Source organism: Schistocerca nitens, chromosome 5 (genome assembly GCF_023898315.1).
Source record: "Schistocerca nitens isolate TAMUIC-IGC-003100 chromosome 5, iqSchNite1.1, whole genome shotgun sequence".
Taxonomy (NCBI): Eukaryota; Metazoa; Arthropoda; class Insecta; order Orthoptera; family Acrididae; genus Schistocerca; species Schistocerca nitens.
The window spans coordinates 736,429,723-736,445,925 of record NC_064618.1 but is presented as its reverse complement, the minus strand read 5'-3'; the positions used below and the strand labels follow the sequence as shown (position 1 = coordinate 736,445,925).

The following is a 16,203-nucleotide window of genomic DNA, read 5'->3' as shown; positions in this document are numbered from 1 at the left end:
TGAATCACTGACTGCGGGAAAATGGGAAAAGAAGGGATTACATCATTTAAGATGTGGTGTGTAAAGAAACTGGTTCTCTACTTCTGAAAAACAACCTTCTAAATAATATACATGACCTATACAAGAAATCAGACTACCCCTGTTAGTCATGGAGGAAAAAAAATTTGGCATCTTATATGGGCCAATAAGACGCCAATTTTAATCTAAATATGGTATGCCAATGTTTACGTAATAAAAAAATAAATTACGTGATTCAGTACAATTATTATATAGAAGCGATAAATCACTTTAACGGGGCCAAATGAACAATTAAAGTCAATATAATTCCAGTAAACCTGCAAAAGTAAAAAAAAAGTTATTGTAGGGGCCTACATAGACATCGTGCATCTGTTAGACGCCCACGAAATATGTAATTTTGTTTCGAAGCTGACAGCCAATGAGAGAATAGGTGCAAAAATACTATTGGTCAGTTTTCAAGCAGTAATGGCGGACAGCATCAGCTGGTAATATACGTAATTTTATGGTAGCTAATTTTACTGCACAAAAAATAAAATATATACTCCCTCCAAAAAAAGTTACACACAAACATTAAAATGAAATTATGATGAGCAGCAAAATGTCTGAGAAGAATTGTGAAAGAAAATTATTAATTGAACTTTAATTGGCGGGTTTGCAACGCTGTCAACAAGACGAAATAATGGAAAGAATATTTATTGGAACTAAACAAAACTGAACCTTGACATTGTGTCAGTATTTGTAAAATAGATAATTTAACTGCAATTGTCTTTAATTTTGAAATGAGAGAGAGCGTAATAATTTCCTTTTAATGTCTTAACTGTTGCTGCAGGCAGTGCGATGACATCAGCGGTGGTTAGTGCGGACGATGTGTGAAGTTAATCCTGGTTCGTGGCGTGAAGATAATGATGGATCCTCCTGTTTCATTAATATTCCAGTTACGGTGGTGGTCCACGTCTCCGTTGTAGTCGAGTCAGCTGGCAGCACTGGCGCGATAATAATAGTTCCAGTGTGTGCGTTGTCGTTACGCGCGCGACGTTTTATTATTAAAAGTTTATTAATCACGCGGTGCGGGTAGGTCGGAATTATGTCTTTTCTTCCTTTCCAACAGTTTCTTCTCTACCAGTTTTTTTTTTTCGCCCCAACTTAATTCCTCCTTAGTAGGGAAAGATAACTTTTCCTCCACCAAACTTTTTTGTCTCTCACATTTCAAAATCTCCTGGGGAGTAAACCTTGTTACATCATGAACAACAGTATTCATAACCTCTTCAATATTTCCTACTATATCTCCACACGAACTGTGGTTACTGCTACAGTAGGTACGGCAGAATCTGCCAAACTCCCTAATATAACGTTCTACGGGGTTCCCCTGTGTGTGATATGTTGAAGTGTAAATTACTGTAATTCCCTGATTAGTAAGACCTTCTTTCCACTTCTTACATTCAAACTGTGACCCATTGACAAACAATATGGCCTTAGGTTTCCCAAACTTCACAAAATAATCATCTTCCAATTAGCTCCAAATAGCTTTCGCAGTAGCTTTACGTAACAGATAGAGTTTTATAAATTTAGAAAATACTTCTAAGACCACAGAAATGTAGGCCCTACGCAAAACCTCCCTTAGTCTTCGGCAATGCACCATGAAGATCCACAGATAACAGTTCCATCACATCATTCAGTTTAATATTTTGCATAGGAAGTTTACATGTTTGATTTGTTACTTTTGGTCTTTGACATTTGTCACAGGTTTTGATTCGGTTGTTCACTCACCTTACCATGTTGTCAAAACACATACTTTCCCTTAATTTCTGTACACACTTCTTAGCACCTACATTTCCAAAACTCAAATATATATAATCTATTATTTCATCTATATAGTCCCGAGGCCAACACACTTTTCAATCATCCGAATTTTCATCAGTCCGTGTAAGCAATACCCCATCATGAATTTTGTAATATTTTGGCAATTTATTGTTACTATCCTTCCTTTCCAATTCACGTTTCACCATTGTCCATATTTCATCCTGATTCTGGTATCTTCTCATGTTTTTACAAATGCCTTCAATTTTCTTTTCCCCTTGAACACCTTTTATATAAAATAATTTTACATGTTCCTCATCCACATCGTACCCTACCCCATTACCTTCACTCAACGGTAACATGGATAAAGCATCTGCAATTTTGTTCTGTGTAGCTTTAACATACTTTATCTCGAAAGGAAACTGTTGTAAGAACAAAGTCCATCTTGTGAACCGTCTAGGTACCAGCCGAAACTTTTTGAAAAATATAAGGGCTCTCTGATCAGTATAAATGATAGTTTTATTTCCCCATAGGTAATCTCTAAACTTTTGAAATCCCCAAACTATTGCCAATGCTTCATACTCAGTCACAGTGTAATTTCTCTCATGCCTGGTCAAAGACCTACTTGCAAAGGCTATGGTCCTATGATCTTCATTTTCCACATCCCCAAAATTTTGAAACAATTCCACTCCAATACCGTACCCACTCGAATCAGTCCCCAAACAAAACTGTTTACTAAGATCAGGATGGTGTAAAATCTTTTCCTCTTTCAAAGCTTCCTTAAGTTCATTAAGGGCTTTCTGACACTCTTCTGTACAAACATAGTTCACTTTAGCACTCAATAACTTATTCAAACATGGATTGTTAAAAACTTGCCCTGACACAAAACTACAGTAAAAATTACACATGCCCAAAAATGATGTCAACTCTTTTCTATTCTCGGGGATGGACACTCTTTAATTGCTTTCTTTTTGTCTGGATCGACTTTCATACCAGTAGTTGACAAAATTCTACCCAAAAACTTTATCTCCTTGCAAACAAACTCACACTTTTTGAGTGTCAGGGTCACACCCCCTTTCCTTAAGGCTTGAAACAACTCATTTAATAAACAACAATGTTCTTCCCATGACTCAGTGGCAACTAATAGGTCATCCACATATATTGTTAGTTTTGAACTCAACTCTGGTCCTAATACTTGATCAAGGGCTCGTATAAAAACAGGTACACTAATTAATATTCAGCCCAAATGGGACAACAGTGTACTGATAACACTTCCCGTTTACCAAAAATGCTGTATACTTCCTATATTCCTTGGCAAGTGGCACCTGCCAGTATCCTGAGGTCAGATCGAGACTGCTAAGATAGTTTACTTTGTGATACCTCTGTAACATCCCCTCTATACTCTCTGGCCTATCAGTTTCTCTCCTTGCCACTTCATTTAACATTCTGGCATCAATAACTAGTCTCACACTACCATCTTTCTTGCCCACAACGACCAAAGGTGAATTATATTCACTCTCCTCTCGCTCTATAACACCACAATCCTAAATCCTCTCAATCTCTTTATTCACCGCTTCCTTCTGCACGAACGGTATGGAGTATGGTTTTTTTTAGAAAAAGGTTCATTTGGTTTGATATCCAAATTACATTAAAAATTCTTTACTCTTCCCGGTTTGTCAGAAAAAACTTCTCTATTTACCCACAAAACTTCGTTCAGTTCTTCTTTCTGGCATTCATATAACCCTTCAACTTTAGACATCTGGTTCTCCAGTTCGTCTATAAGTCCATTTGTATCCTCCTCTCTCCTATAATCCAAGTTCAGCTTAACATCACCCAAACTAGTCCCTACAGGCATCATCTTCACTTTCAAATGCCCTAATAAGTGGCCTTGTCTATAACCAATCCATCAAACTTCACACTGATCCTTGATCCATCACCCTCAAAATTAACAGAACTTTCCCAACAATTTATCTCTGCTTTGCACTCTATCAACCAATCCATCCTGTTAACCCAGGTACTACAAAAATTTATGTACTAGACCTACGTCCCCAATCTGAAATTCCAGAATTATTTGATGTTTAATAACCTTGCTTGATTTCCCTGTAGCACCCACTACCTTCAAACCTACCACTGGTACATTCATCACTTCATTATGCTCCTTTATGTTATTAAATAAACTTTCAGCAATAGCACTAATTTCACTATCTGTATCCAAAAGAGCTCTTTCTTCCCCACCATACATTCCAATTCTCACAAAAGGTTGCTTAAGCCTACCATCCTCATCACTACTTTCTTCATGTAACAAATCCTGCTCAATTTCACTATGAACCCAGTCATCACAATTAAACTTTGAGCTTTGATTCCCATCTAAACATTTCTGAAAAGCACAAACACCTACTTCCTCCTTATCATCAGCTGCCATTCCTACATCTCTATGAATAATAAAAACATTGATTTCTTCCTCATTAATTACTCTCTCTTTATGGTTCAAAGCATGTGTATTCATCACTTCTCCATTGACCTCAGAAATTGACCCTTCTCCTAGCTTAACACCTTTTCTTACATCATCACATTCATGGAAAGCACCCTTTTCACTACTTTCTTTCTCTCCTCCCCTACTGCAACCGTTACTCATATTCTTCCCTTCACTATTATCACTACCATTTTGCAATATCTTCTGTTCCTTTATCACCCTCTTTGACTGCCCTTCATATTCTTTAACTCCCTCATACATCTGGGAAAATCTTACCATACATGGGTCCTCTAATTCCTTACCACCTTCACCATTAACTTCAGATCCAATTTCTTCAATCACCAGACCATGATGACTACACACCCTATCATCATAATCATTACTAATACTATTACGCATCACTGTATGCCTTACATTACCATGGTGATTTGAAAATTCAATAGGCCCTAACCTATGACCCGCCCCAGCACGGGCCATCACTGTAGCGGGGTTCCATTTCCCTCTCCTGACTCCCCTACTGTCTGATAACGTTGGCTATTTCCTCTAAAATTTCCTCGGCCTTGGCCTCTTCCTCTACCTCTAACATTTACTTGGTTCACTCTTCCTATTCTATCCTGATTCTCATGATGACCATCTACATGCCTGTTTTCATTAAATGAACAGCCCACTTGCCACCTATCTACATCCCTCACTCTGTTCAGAAAATCTTTAATAGTATTAATATTTCCTATCAACCCACATCTTCTACTAGGAGGCAGCTTCACTATCAATTCTTCTATAGTATCTTTGTCACTTCATGGGCTGTCCAAATGTTTCAGTTTACTGATCCACTTCTCACAATATTCTCTTATATTCTCCCCACTCCTCCCAGCATACCATGAAGCCTTCTTAAAAGCTTCTATGTCATCACTTTGTTTTTGTTTCGACCACTACTCTTTCAGAAACGCTGACACAAAATCCTCAAATGTTTCATATTTTTCTGGTGCATCAGCACCCCAATGTAAACCTTCTCCCTTTAAACAAACACTTACCATCCTTAGCTTATCTTTTTCTGTCCAATCTGTAGTAAACTGACCCCTCAAATTATTCACAAAGGACACAGGATGTACGTCTCCATTAGGATCAAAATGTATATAGTTGAAACTACTCCCACCCTTTATCTGCACTGCTATCGGTGATACAGTAAACTGCTATCGGTGATACAGTAAACTGCTTATCCTGTACCGTCTTTTCTAAACTCCCTACTCTATTCTCAATCTTAGAAGTGGTCTCTTTAATATCCTCCACTTCTGTCTTAGTCTTTTGCCTATATTCACGGAAAATTCCTTTGCAATAATCTTTAATTTCCTCCTTCCCTTTCATACATTCGGAAGCTTGGGCTTTAATGTTTTTATCCAAGCCTTCTACACTTTCCTTTACACTGTTTTCAAATTTCTCCTGCTTCTTATTTAATTCAAACTATATCTCTTTAAAAGTTTCTTTAACATCATCTTTAAACTTCTCAAAATCTTTATTAACATCTGACTCAGAATCCAAATTTTTTTTTTCCAATCCCTCTTCCAATTCTTATTTAAATCCCTTCAGACATTGTTAAAACTTTTCATCTAGCCTTTTAATTTCTTCACCCATTTCTTTGCTAATAGCTTCTATCTTGCCACCCAGTCCCTTTTCCATTTCCTTCATATTTGTTAACAGCAATCCTAACATACTTTCTACTCCTCCCTTCTCATCTACTTCTCTTTTGACACCCAATTCTAATTTAATGGCTGTCCCCATGTCTACTTTTTCCATAACAAATTCTGTGTCTTTTTCTTCATTTTCTTTATCTCCCTACATCAGAAAGCTAGCTACTCTTTCTTCCTCTTTGATCGCCATATTGCCCACAAAATTAAATACAGTTAACCCAAGCAAAACACAAAATTACTCTGTCAAACTCTGAACTCGTACCCGAAGACTGCAAAAATTCGACAAGACATCATTGAAGCAATACTGTCCTGACGCTAAATAGTCGAAACGGACGAAAACAAAATGGCATAGTCTTTGTCAGAACGTGCAGAATCTTATCTGGGGCCAATAAGACGTCAATTTTAATCTAAATATGGTATGCCAATGATTATGTAATAAAAAATAAATTACGTAATTCAGTACAATTATTATTTAGAAGCGATAAATCACTTTAACGGGGGCCAAATGAACAATTAAAGTCAATATAGTTCCAGTAAACCTGCAAAAGTAAAAAAAAATATTGTAGGGGCCTACATAGACGTCGTGCATCTGTTAGACGCCCACGAAATATGTAATTTTGTTTCGAAGCTGACAGCCAATGAGAGAATAGGTGCAAAAATACTATTGGTCAGTTTTCAAGCAGTAATGGCGGACAGCATCAGCTGGTAATATACGTAATTTTATGGTAGCTAATTTTACTGCACAAAAAATAAAATATATACTCCCTCCAAAAAAAGTTACACACAAACATTAAAATGAAATTATGATGAGCAGCAAAATGTCTGAGAAGAATTGTGAAAGAAAATTATTAATTGAACTTTAATTGGCGGGTTTGCAACGCTGTCAACAAGACGAAATAATGGAAAGAATATTTATTGGAACTAAACAAAACTGAACCTTGACATTGTGTCAGTATTTGTAAAATAGATAATTTAACTGCAATTGTCTTTAATTTTGAAATGAGAGAGAGCGTAATAATTTCCTTTTAATGTCTTAACTGTTGCTGCAGGCAGTGCGATGACATCAGCGGTGGTTAGTGCGGACGATGTGTGAAGTTAATCCTGGTTCGTGGCGTGAAGATAATGATGGGTCCTCCTGTTTCATTAATATTCCAGTAACGGTGGTGGTCCACGTCTCCGTTGTAGTCGAGTCAGCTGGCAGCACTGGCGCGATAATAATAGTTCCAGTGTGTGCGTTGTCGTTACGCGCGCGACGTTTTATTATTAAAAGTTTATTAATCACGCGGTGCGGGTAGGTAGGAATTATGCAATGTATTTAGTATTTACGATATATAGCCGGTTAATGCCAATACTTCGCACAGTTCTTTCACCGTGTTGCCACACGAAAGCAGTCACATGTGTTTACCACTATAACAGTCCGTTAAACATCAGTTAAATTTCCGCCGTCGTCTTTGAGACTGTTTGGATGATATAATAAATGTTTCTTGATCATATCACAGCACTGTTCGTTTACTTAACATTTTGGTTTGTGCCACTTTCACGCAATTCTAACAGTTAGTGTCTCCACACGGCAGTGGTGTCTGGTTGACGGCTAATTGTCACAAGTTCACACAGTATGTAAAATCGTCACCGCAAGCACTCGATATACTTTTCAGGTTTTACTGTTCACTTAATATTGCACGATCTCCTATTACCACAGCGGCCGCACTGTAGTTAATTGTTCCTCCGCGTATCACCGTCTTTCACTCCGAACCTTGGAACGTTTCGCCACCCGCGAACCGGCCACGAAACCACAACAACTCGCACGCTCTCTATCGATAGTCGTTCGCTCTCTCTCTCTGACACAGTACTTCCCCTAGTCTAACCAAAGATTTACAAACCATATAAAACCGGAACATTCATATTCGTACAATATAAAATATAAAACAGTAGCTAAATGAATGAAGAAACAATGCGACGTATTAGCAAATAAAGAATAGTTGTAATAAATGAGACATACTTACTATGACAAGGTAATGCACAAAAGAAAAAAAATACTATCGACTTTCGGGGAAAGCAAAGTCTTTACAGGTGCTACAGAAGAATATCGAAAATTAGGTGGACTGATAACGTAAAGAATGAGGAGGTTCTCTGCAGAATCGGCGAGGAAAGGAATAATTGCAAACACTGACGAGAAGAAGGGACAGGGTGTTAGGACCTTTGTTAATACATGACGGAATAACTTCCATGGTACTAGAAGGAGCTATAGAGGGTAAAAATTGTAGTGAAAAACAGAGAAGCAAATAACTGAGGTCGTAGGTTGCAAATGCTAAAGATCTTCGTATTGGGCCGCATCGCGGTTCTTTCACTGCTTCGTCCGAGGCAAATCGACGGCCCTTTAATGCATGTTTGAGTGGACCAAACAAGTGATAGAAGGGGCAAGATCCGGACATTATGGAGGATGATCCAGTACTTCAAATCTGAGTTTCTGGAGCGATTCAGCAGTGTAGGCAGCAGCATGCGGACGGGCATTGTCGTGCAACAACACAACACCTTTTGACAGCAATCCTCAGCGTTTGCTACGAATTGCAGGCTTTAGCCTAGCAGTAACATCTCACTGTAACGTATACTGTTTATTGTTGTGTCTCTTTCCCCATAATATTCCAGTACTGGACCTTGTGCGTCCCAAAAAACCATAACCATCAGTTTTCCTGCGGACGGTTGGGTCTTGGACCTTTTCTTGCGCAGCGAATTTGGATGTTTCCATTCCATATTCTACCGTTTACTCTCCGGCTCGTAATGATGGATCCATGTTTCGTCACCAGTAACGGTCCTGTCTAAGAAGTTGTCCCCTTTGTTACCATAGCGATCCAAATTTTTTTGCAGATGTACAAGCGCGTTTGTTTAAGCAACTGTGTGAGTTGTTTTGGGACCCATCTTACACAGACTTTATGAAACCCAAGTCTGTTGTGGATGATTTCGTAGGCAGCAGAACCGTGACTAATTTTCAGACGATGTGCCACTTCGTCAATAGTTAATCGTCTAACATAATCATTTCACGTGAACGCTCAATGGTTTCTTCTTTTGTGGCGGTAAACGGTCGTCCGGCTCCTTCATCGTGCGTAACACTTGAGCGACCATTTCGGAATTTTTCAATCTATTCGTAGGCACTCCGTCGTGGCAAAACACTGTTCCCGTACTGTACCGAAAGTCTTCGATGAATTTCGGCCACTGATACGCCTGCTGACCACAAAAAACGGATCACTGAACGTTGCTCTTCTTTGGTACAAATCGACAGCGGAGCAGCCATAATTAACAGCACGGCAGTGATAACGAAACTAACCTAGCAGTTTGAAAATTGCAAAGATATAACAATAAATAAACAAAGCATGCGTCATCAAAGTAAAACGACAGTACTACCAAAATGAACAAAATTATAACAAAATTCCGGGTAATAATTGACTTATCCTCGTATATACATGGTGGTCCATCGATAGTGACCGGGCGAAATATCTCACGAAATAAGCATCAAACGAAAAAACTACAAACAACGAAACTTGTCTAGCTTGGAGGGGGAAACCAGATGGCGCTATGGTTGGCCTGCTAGATGGTGCTGCCATAGGTCAAGAGGATATCAACTGCGTTTTTTTAAAAACGGAAACCTCCATTTTTTATTACGTATTGGTGTAGTACGTAAAGAAATATGAATGTTTTAGTTGGGCCACTTATTTCGCTTTGTGATAGATGGCGCTGTAATAGTCACAAACGTATAAGTACGTGGTATCACCTAACATTCCGCCAGTGCGGACGGTATCTGCTTCGTGATACATTACCCGTGTTAAAATGGACCGTTTACCAATCGCGGAAAAGGTCGATATCGTGTTGATGTATGGCTGTTGTGATCAAAATGGCCAACGGGCGTGTGCTATGTATGCTGCTCGGTATCCTGGACGACATCATCCAAGTGTCCGGACCGTTCACCGGAGAGTTACGTTATTTAAGGAAACAGGAAGAGTTCAGCCACATGTGAAACGTCAACCACGACCTGCAACAAATGATGATGCCCAAGTAGGTGTTTTAGCTGCTGTTGCGGCTAATCCGCACATCAGTAGCAGACAAATTGCGCGAGAATCGGGAATCTCAAAAACGTCGGTGTTGAGAATGCTACATCAACATCGATTGCACCCGTACCATACTTCTATGCACCAGGAATTGCATGGCGACGACTTTGAACGTCGTATACAGTTCTGCCACTGGGCACAAGATAAATTACGGGACGATGACAGATTTTTTGCACGCGTTCTATTTAGAGACGAAGCGTCATTCACCAGCAGCGGTAACGTAAACCGCAATAATATGCACTATTGGGCAACGGAAAATCCACGATGGCTGAGACAAGTAGAACATCAGCGACCTTGGCGGGTTAATGTTTGGTGCGGCATTATGAGAGGAAGGATAATTGGTCCCCATTTTATCGATGGCAATCTAAATGGTGGAATGTATGCTGATTTCCTACGTAATGTTCTACAGGTGTTGCTAGATGTTTCACTGCATGACAGAATGGCGATGTACTTCCAAGATGATGGATGTCTGGCACAAGGCTCGCATGCGGTTGAAGCGGTATTGAATAGCATATTTCATGACAGGTGGATTTGTCGTCGAAGCACCATACCATGGCCAGCACGTTCACCGGATCTGACGTCCCCGTATTTCTTTCTGTAGGGAAAGTTGAAGCATATTTGCTATCGTGATCCACCGACAACGTCTGACAACATGCGGCAGCGCATTGTCACTGCATGTGCGAACATTACGGAAGGCGAACCACTCGCTGTTGAGAGGAATGTCGTTACACGTATTGCCAAATGCATTGAGGTTGACGGACATCATTTTCAGCATTTATTGCATTAATGTGGTATTTACAGGTAATTACGCTGTAACAGCATGCGTTCTCAGAAATAAGTTCACAAAGGTACGTGTATCACATTGGACCAACCGAAACAAAATGTTCAAACGTACCTACGTTCTGTATTTTAATTTAAAAAACCTATCTATTAGCAACTGTTGGTCTAAAACTGTGAGCCATACGTTTGTGACTATTACAGCGCCAACTATCACAAAAGCGAAAAAAGTGGTCCAACTAAAACATTCATATATCTTTACGTACTACACGAATATGTAATAAAAATGGGGGTTCCTATTTTTAAAAAAACGCAGTTGATATCCGTTTGACCTATGGCAGCGGCATCTAGTGGGCCCACCACAGCGCCATCTGGTTTTTCCCTTCAAGTTATACAAGTTACGTTCTTTGTAGTTTTTTCGTTTGATGCTTATTTCGTGAGATATTTGGCCCGGTCACGATCAACGGAGCATCCTGTATATAACCATTGGCCTTGTACCGATTCGGACGGGCTGGAGTACTGGAGTATTACTTGACTGTGAGAGGGGCGGGGCTGACCTGCGGAGACGGGCGACAGCAGCAGCAGGTGTGCCGAGGCGGCGCCCGCGCTCTGCCCGCTGACGGTGAGCGCCCGCGGGTCGCCGCCGAAGGCCGGCGCGTGGCGGCGCAGCCAGCGCAGCGCCACCAGCTGGTCCTTGAGCGCGTAGTTGCCCGGCGCCGCGGCGTCGCCCGTGCTCAGGAAGCCTGCGGGCAGCGAACGCTCAGTAGCGCCGGAGAGAACACGAGTGGAGAAGTCGTGCGAATAGTGAGAAGTAGGAGAGGAGGTACTGGAGGAAGCGGGGCTGTTAGGGAGGATCGGGAGTGGTGCTCGTATAGTTCTGACGGTACAGCTCTGGTCTGAGAAAAGCAGAGGGCCCAGGTTCGAGTCCCTGTCTGCCACACAGTTTTAATCTGCCAGGAAGTTGCACGAGTGACCGACAATTCTTTCTGTGTATACGGTAGGCGAGCACGAGTGAAGGCAATTACGTCGTGTTCCACTATTTGTCGGTCTTTATACGCGAAACATTACAGAAAGTTTACTTTTTGTCTGATTTGGTAGTGGTAGCACAGTGCGCATTTTTCTACTTTTTGAACCACTTACCGCATGTCGGTAAGTGGGAGAGTATTTCGCAGTTCTTCCAGTTTTCAACACCCCTTACTCCACCTGCTGCCTGCAAGGCCATGGTCACTTGATATCTGCCCTCAGTGTCATGTTATTCACATTTGGTTGGCTGACGAACATGTAGAGGTGTACTCATATGTGCTACGTCGCTAATATCAACATATATATTTAACACTTACATAAATTGAACATGATGGAAAGAATCTGGAATTATTAGAGGAATTAGAGATTACGCTCCGTAACAGGAAGTTTAATGAGTTCCTAAATGAATACATGATTAACTACGGAAATATATTCCTTAACAGAGTTACCACTGTATTATAATCTTTTCAAGCCGAACTTTATTGACTCATTCGTAGCTGATAACGTCCCACAGACACACACACACACACACACACAAGGGGCAGCGACCCTGAAAATAGCAGTAAAAAACGAAATATAAATAAATAAAATAAAAACTTTACAGCTGTGGAACGTCTATTTCCAAAACAAAGAAGTAACAGGTATGCTATACATACTATTCCGATCTTTGATTGGAGGTGACATATCTTTGGACAAAGCGTTCCAGACTAAACATGGATATTAGTCACTCATGTCGCGCTGTGAGAAAACGGGGCTCGAATATCAAGTATACTTAGGATCGACACTTGTGCAGGAGCAGATGGGGGCGCGTATCCGAGTTGCCACCGGTCATCTTACACTGCACTGGACTCGCTCAAATTGACAAACTGTTCAGTGTACGAAGAAGGAAATAGCATCACTTTGTTCGAGAAGGGTTGCACTGTGTTTTAAAATGGTATATTAAAAAATTTACGAAAATTTATTTCCTGATGATGTTACCATTTTTCGACACACGAGAAACTTCCTTTTTTTCCTGAAGTTAGATGACCCCATTACGCTATCCTAAAAATAAACCATATTTTCATCTGCTCCAAAATGGAATTCAGTCAGATATCTCTAACACGAGATGATTTGAGCTGTTACGCACAAAGCTAAGAAAAAATATGGGGATAAATTCGTGTAGTCGCCAAGTTTGGTACAGTGTTAGCGGGAAGGCACATAAGCAACTTACTAAAAATCCTGACAGGTCGGGTGTGAGCTTTGGGGGGTGGGGGGTGTTGGGTGGGGGGTGGGGGGTGTGGGGTGGTGGGCGTTTATAGGCTATTTTTTTAAGGATTTTCTTGGATAAATCGAAAACTGCTGCCTCGAGTGAAAATGTTTCCAAGCAAAAAAACTACATTCTAGTACTTTCCGCGTTGCAGCGGATGGAAATATCGCAAAGTATTAAAATAGCCCGCATCTCGTGGTCGTGCGGTAGCGTTCTCGCTTCCCACGCCCGGGTTCCCGGGTTCGATTCCCGGCGGGGTCAGGGATTTTCTCTGCCTCGTGATGGCTGGGTGTTGTGTGCTGTCCTTAGGTTAGTTAGGTTTAAGTAGTTCTAAGTTCTAGGGGCTTATGACCACAGCAGTTGAGTCCCATAGTGCTCAGAGCCATTTGAACCATTTTTATTAAAATATTGTTTTAATGATATCAAATTACTGATTATTGTTAAAAGACATGGGTTAATAAAAATATTTAACATATGTACCTCATCTAAGTACAGCAGAATATTATTAAGGGATAAACTTTGTTCTATGGATGTAATAGGGCGGAGCGAAGGGTGAAGAGAGTAGAAGCGTGAGGGAAGGTAACTAGCCGGATTGCGGGCAGGCGTTTCTATCCTTCATAGGACCGAAAAGTGGAGAGAAGGCATGCGAGCCCCAACTCTCTTTACCTAACTACACCAAAGCTCGCCTTATGAATCGTTGGTGACACAAAGCGTAGACATTCACGTCGCGTGTTTATTTTTTGCGAACTGCATCAACACAACATGGAATATACAGCTAACGCAAGAAACCTATATCGACGGATTCTATGTAAATATCTGGACACTGTTCAACACCGATAGATGGAAATTTATTCTTAGTCGTCCTAGATGGCAGTTGCAGCATTTTTCTGGGACAAGTAACTCCATCCACCACGAGTTCTGCTCGCTTTTCAATTTAGACAAAATATACCTCCGCAGAATTTCTGTCCAGGTCTCTTATGTGAGAAGGCAAAATAACTTCGCTGAGCTCGTGTGTATAGTGGAGTTGTTTACAGTTTATTGAGTGAGTACTTATTTACAGTTGTCAAGTGAGCTTTTACGTAAAATATCTTACTATGAGCAATGGCTGAAAAGTGTTTAATATGTAAGTGTGATGTTGTCAGTGACCTATGTAGTGTTGGAGGGAAAGGGATTGCATTGGTAAATGTGGTACCTTCCTGCTGTCCATCATTGATAGCTTATTGTAAAGCCATGTAACTGTATTGGTGAATTAATGAATGAAAGAACGTTACTGCACTTCTCTGACCATTAGCTGTGTTACTGGTAGACTGCATATATCTCTTCCGTTCAGGAACTGCGGGCTGGACTGAGTGGAGCCACTCACCATACATTCACAGCTTATCTTGCAGGGTGGTTGCGAATATGTCCGATGGACTGGTACTGAATAGGTTCAGGTCTAGAGCAGCAATATGCTGTAATGCATTGCTTGACTTACGTTAAAATATCTGAAGTTCCGCAACACCTACACTTTGTGATCAAAAGTATCCAGACACCTCCAAAAACAAACGTTTTTCATATTAGTTGCATTGTGCTGCCACCTAGTGCCAGGTACTAAATATCAGCCACCTAACTAGTCATTAGACATTGTGGAGAGCAGAATGGGGCGCTCCGCAGAACTCAAAGGCTTCGAACGTGGTCAGGTGATTGCGTGTCACCTGTGTCACACGTCTGTACGCGAGGTTTCCACACTCATAAAAATCCCTAGGTTCACTGTTTCCGATGTGATAGTGAAGTGGAAACGTGAAGGGACACGTCAGCACAAAAGCGTACAGGCCGACGTTGTCTGCTGACTGACAGAGACTGCCGACAGTTGAAGAGGGTGGTAATGTGTAATAGGCAGACATCTATCCAGGGCATCACACAAGAATTCCAAACTGCATCAGGATGCACTGCAAGTACTATGATAGTTATGCGGGAGGTGAGAAAATTTGGATTTCATGGTTGAGCGGCTGCTCATAAGCCACACATCACGCAGGTAAAGGCCAAACGACGCCTCGCTTGGTGTAAGGAGTGCAAACATTGGACTATTGAACAGTTGAAAAACGTTGTGTGTGGTGACGAATCACGGTACACAATGTGACGTCCGATGATTGGGTGTGGGTACGGTGAATGTCCAGTGAACGTCATCTGCCAGCGTGTGTAGTGCCAACAGAAAAATTCGGAGGCGTTGGTGTTATGGTGTGGTCGTGTTTATCATGGAGGGGGTTTGCACCCCATGTTGTTTCGCGTCGCACTATCACAGCACAGGCCTACATTGATATTTTAAGCACCTTCTTGCTTCCCACTGTTGAAGAGCAATTCTGAGATGGCGATTGCATCTTTCAACACGATTGAGCACCTGTTCATAATACACGGCCTGTGGCAGAGAGGTTACACGACAATAACATCCATGTAATGGACCGGCCTCTACAGAGTCCTGACCTGAATCCTATAGAACACCTCTGAGATGTTTTGGAACGCTGACTTCGTGCCAGGCCTCACGGACCGACATCGATATCTCTCGTCAGTGCAGCACTCCGTGAAGAATGGGCTGCCATTCCCCAAGAAACCTTCCAGCACCTGATTGAACGTGTGCTATCGATATGTATTGGACAGTGTCGGCTTCATTGTCTCGACTGTGACAAAATGAGAGGTATAAAATGCATCACCACAGGTTCAGCTCTCCCAACATCAAGAGACGCCCAGAGGCTTAAAGCGGCTACCCCTACAATAGAAGTAAGTGACCTACACTATGTGATAAAAAGTATTTGGACACCTGGCTGAATATGACTTACAAGTTCGTGACGACCTCCATAGGTAATGCTGGAACTCAATATGGTGTTGCCCCACCGTTAGCCTTCATGACAGCTTCCACTTTCGCAGTCATACGTTCAATTAGGTGATGGAAGATTTCTTGGGGAATGGCAGCCCATTCTTCACGGAGTGCTGTACTGAGGATTGGTATCGATATCGGTCGGTGAGGCCTGGCACGAAGTCGGCGTTCCAAAACATCCCACAGGTGTTCTATAGGATTCAGGTCAAGACTCTGTGCAGACCAGTCCATTA

At 41.3% G+C, this 16,203-nt stretch overlaps 1 protein-coding gene across 3 annotated transcripts in view; it reads right to left on the bottom strand.

Annotated features, from left to right (window-relative positions):
* LOC126260823 (juvenile hormone esterase-like) overlaps positions 1-16,203 on the bottom strand; it is a 553,778-nt gene that overhangs the window by 294,299 nt on the left and 243,276 nt on the right. For 2 of the 3 annotated variants that reach the window (XM_049958207.1, XM_049958208.1), the window contains exon 5: positions 11,408-11,593. The exons of the other annotated variant lie outside the window; for it this stretch is intronic. In XM_049958207.1, the coding sequence (XP_049814164.1) occupies positions 11,408-11,593 (186 nt within the window). The remainder of the gene's footprint in view (positions 1-11,407; positions 11,594-16,203) is intronic. 3 annotated transcript variants of the gene reach the window in all.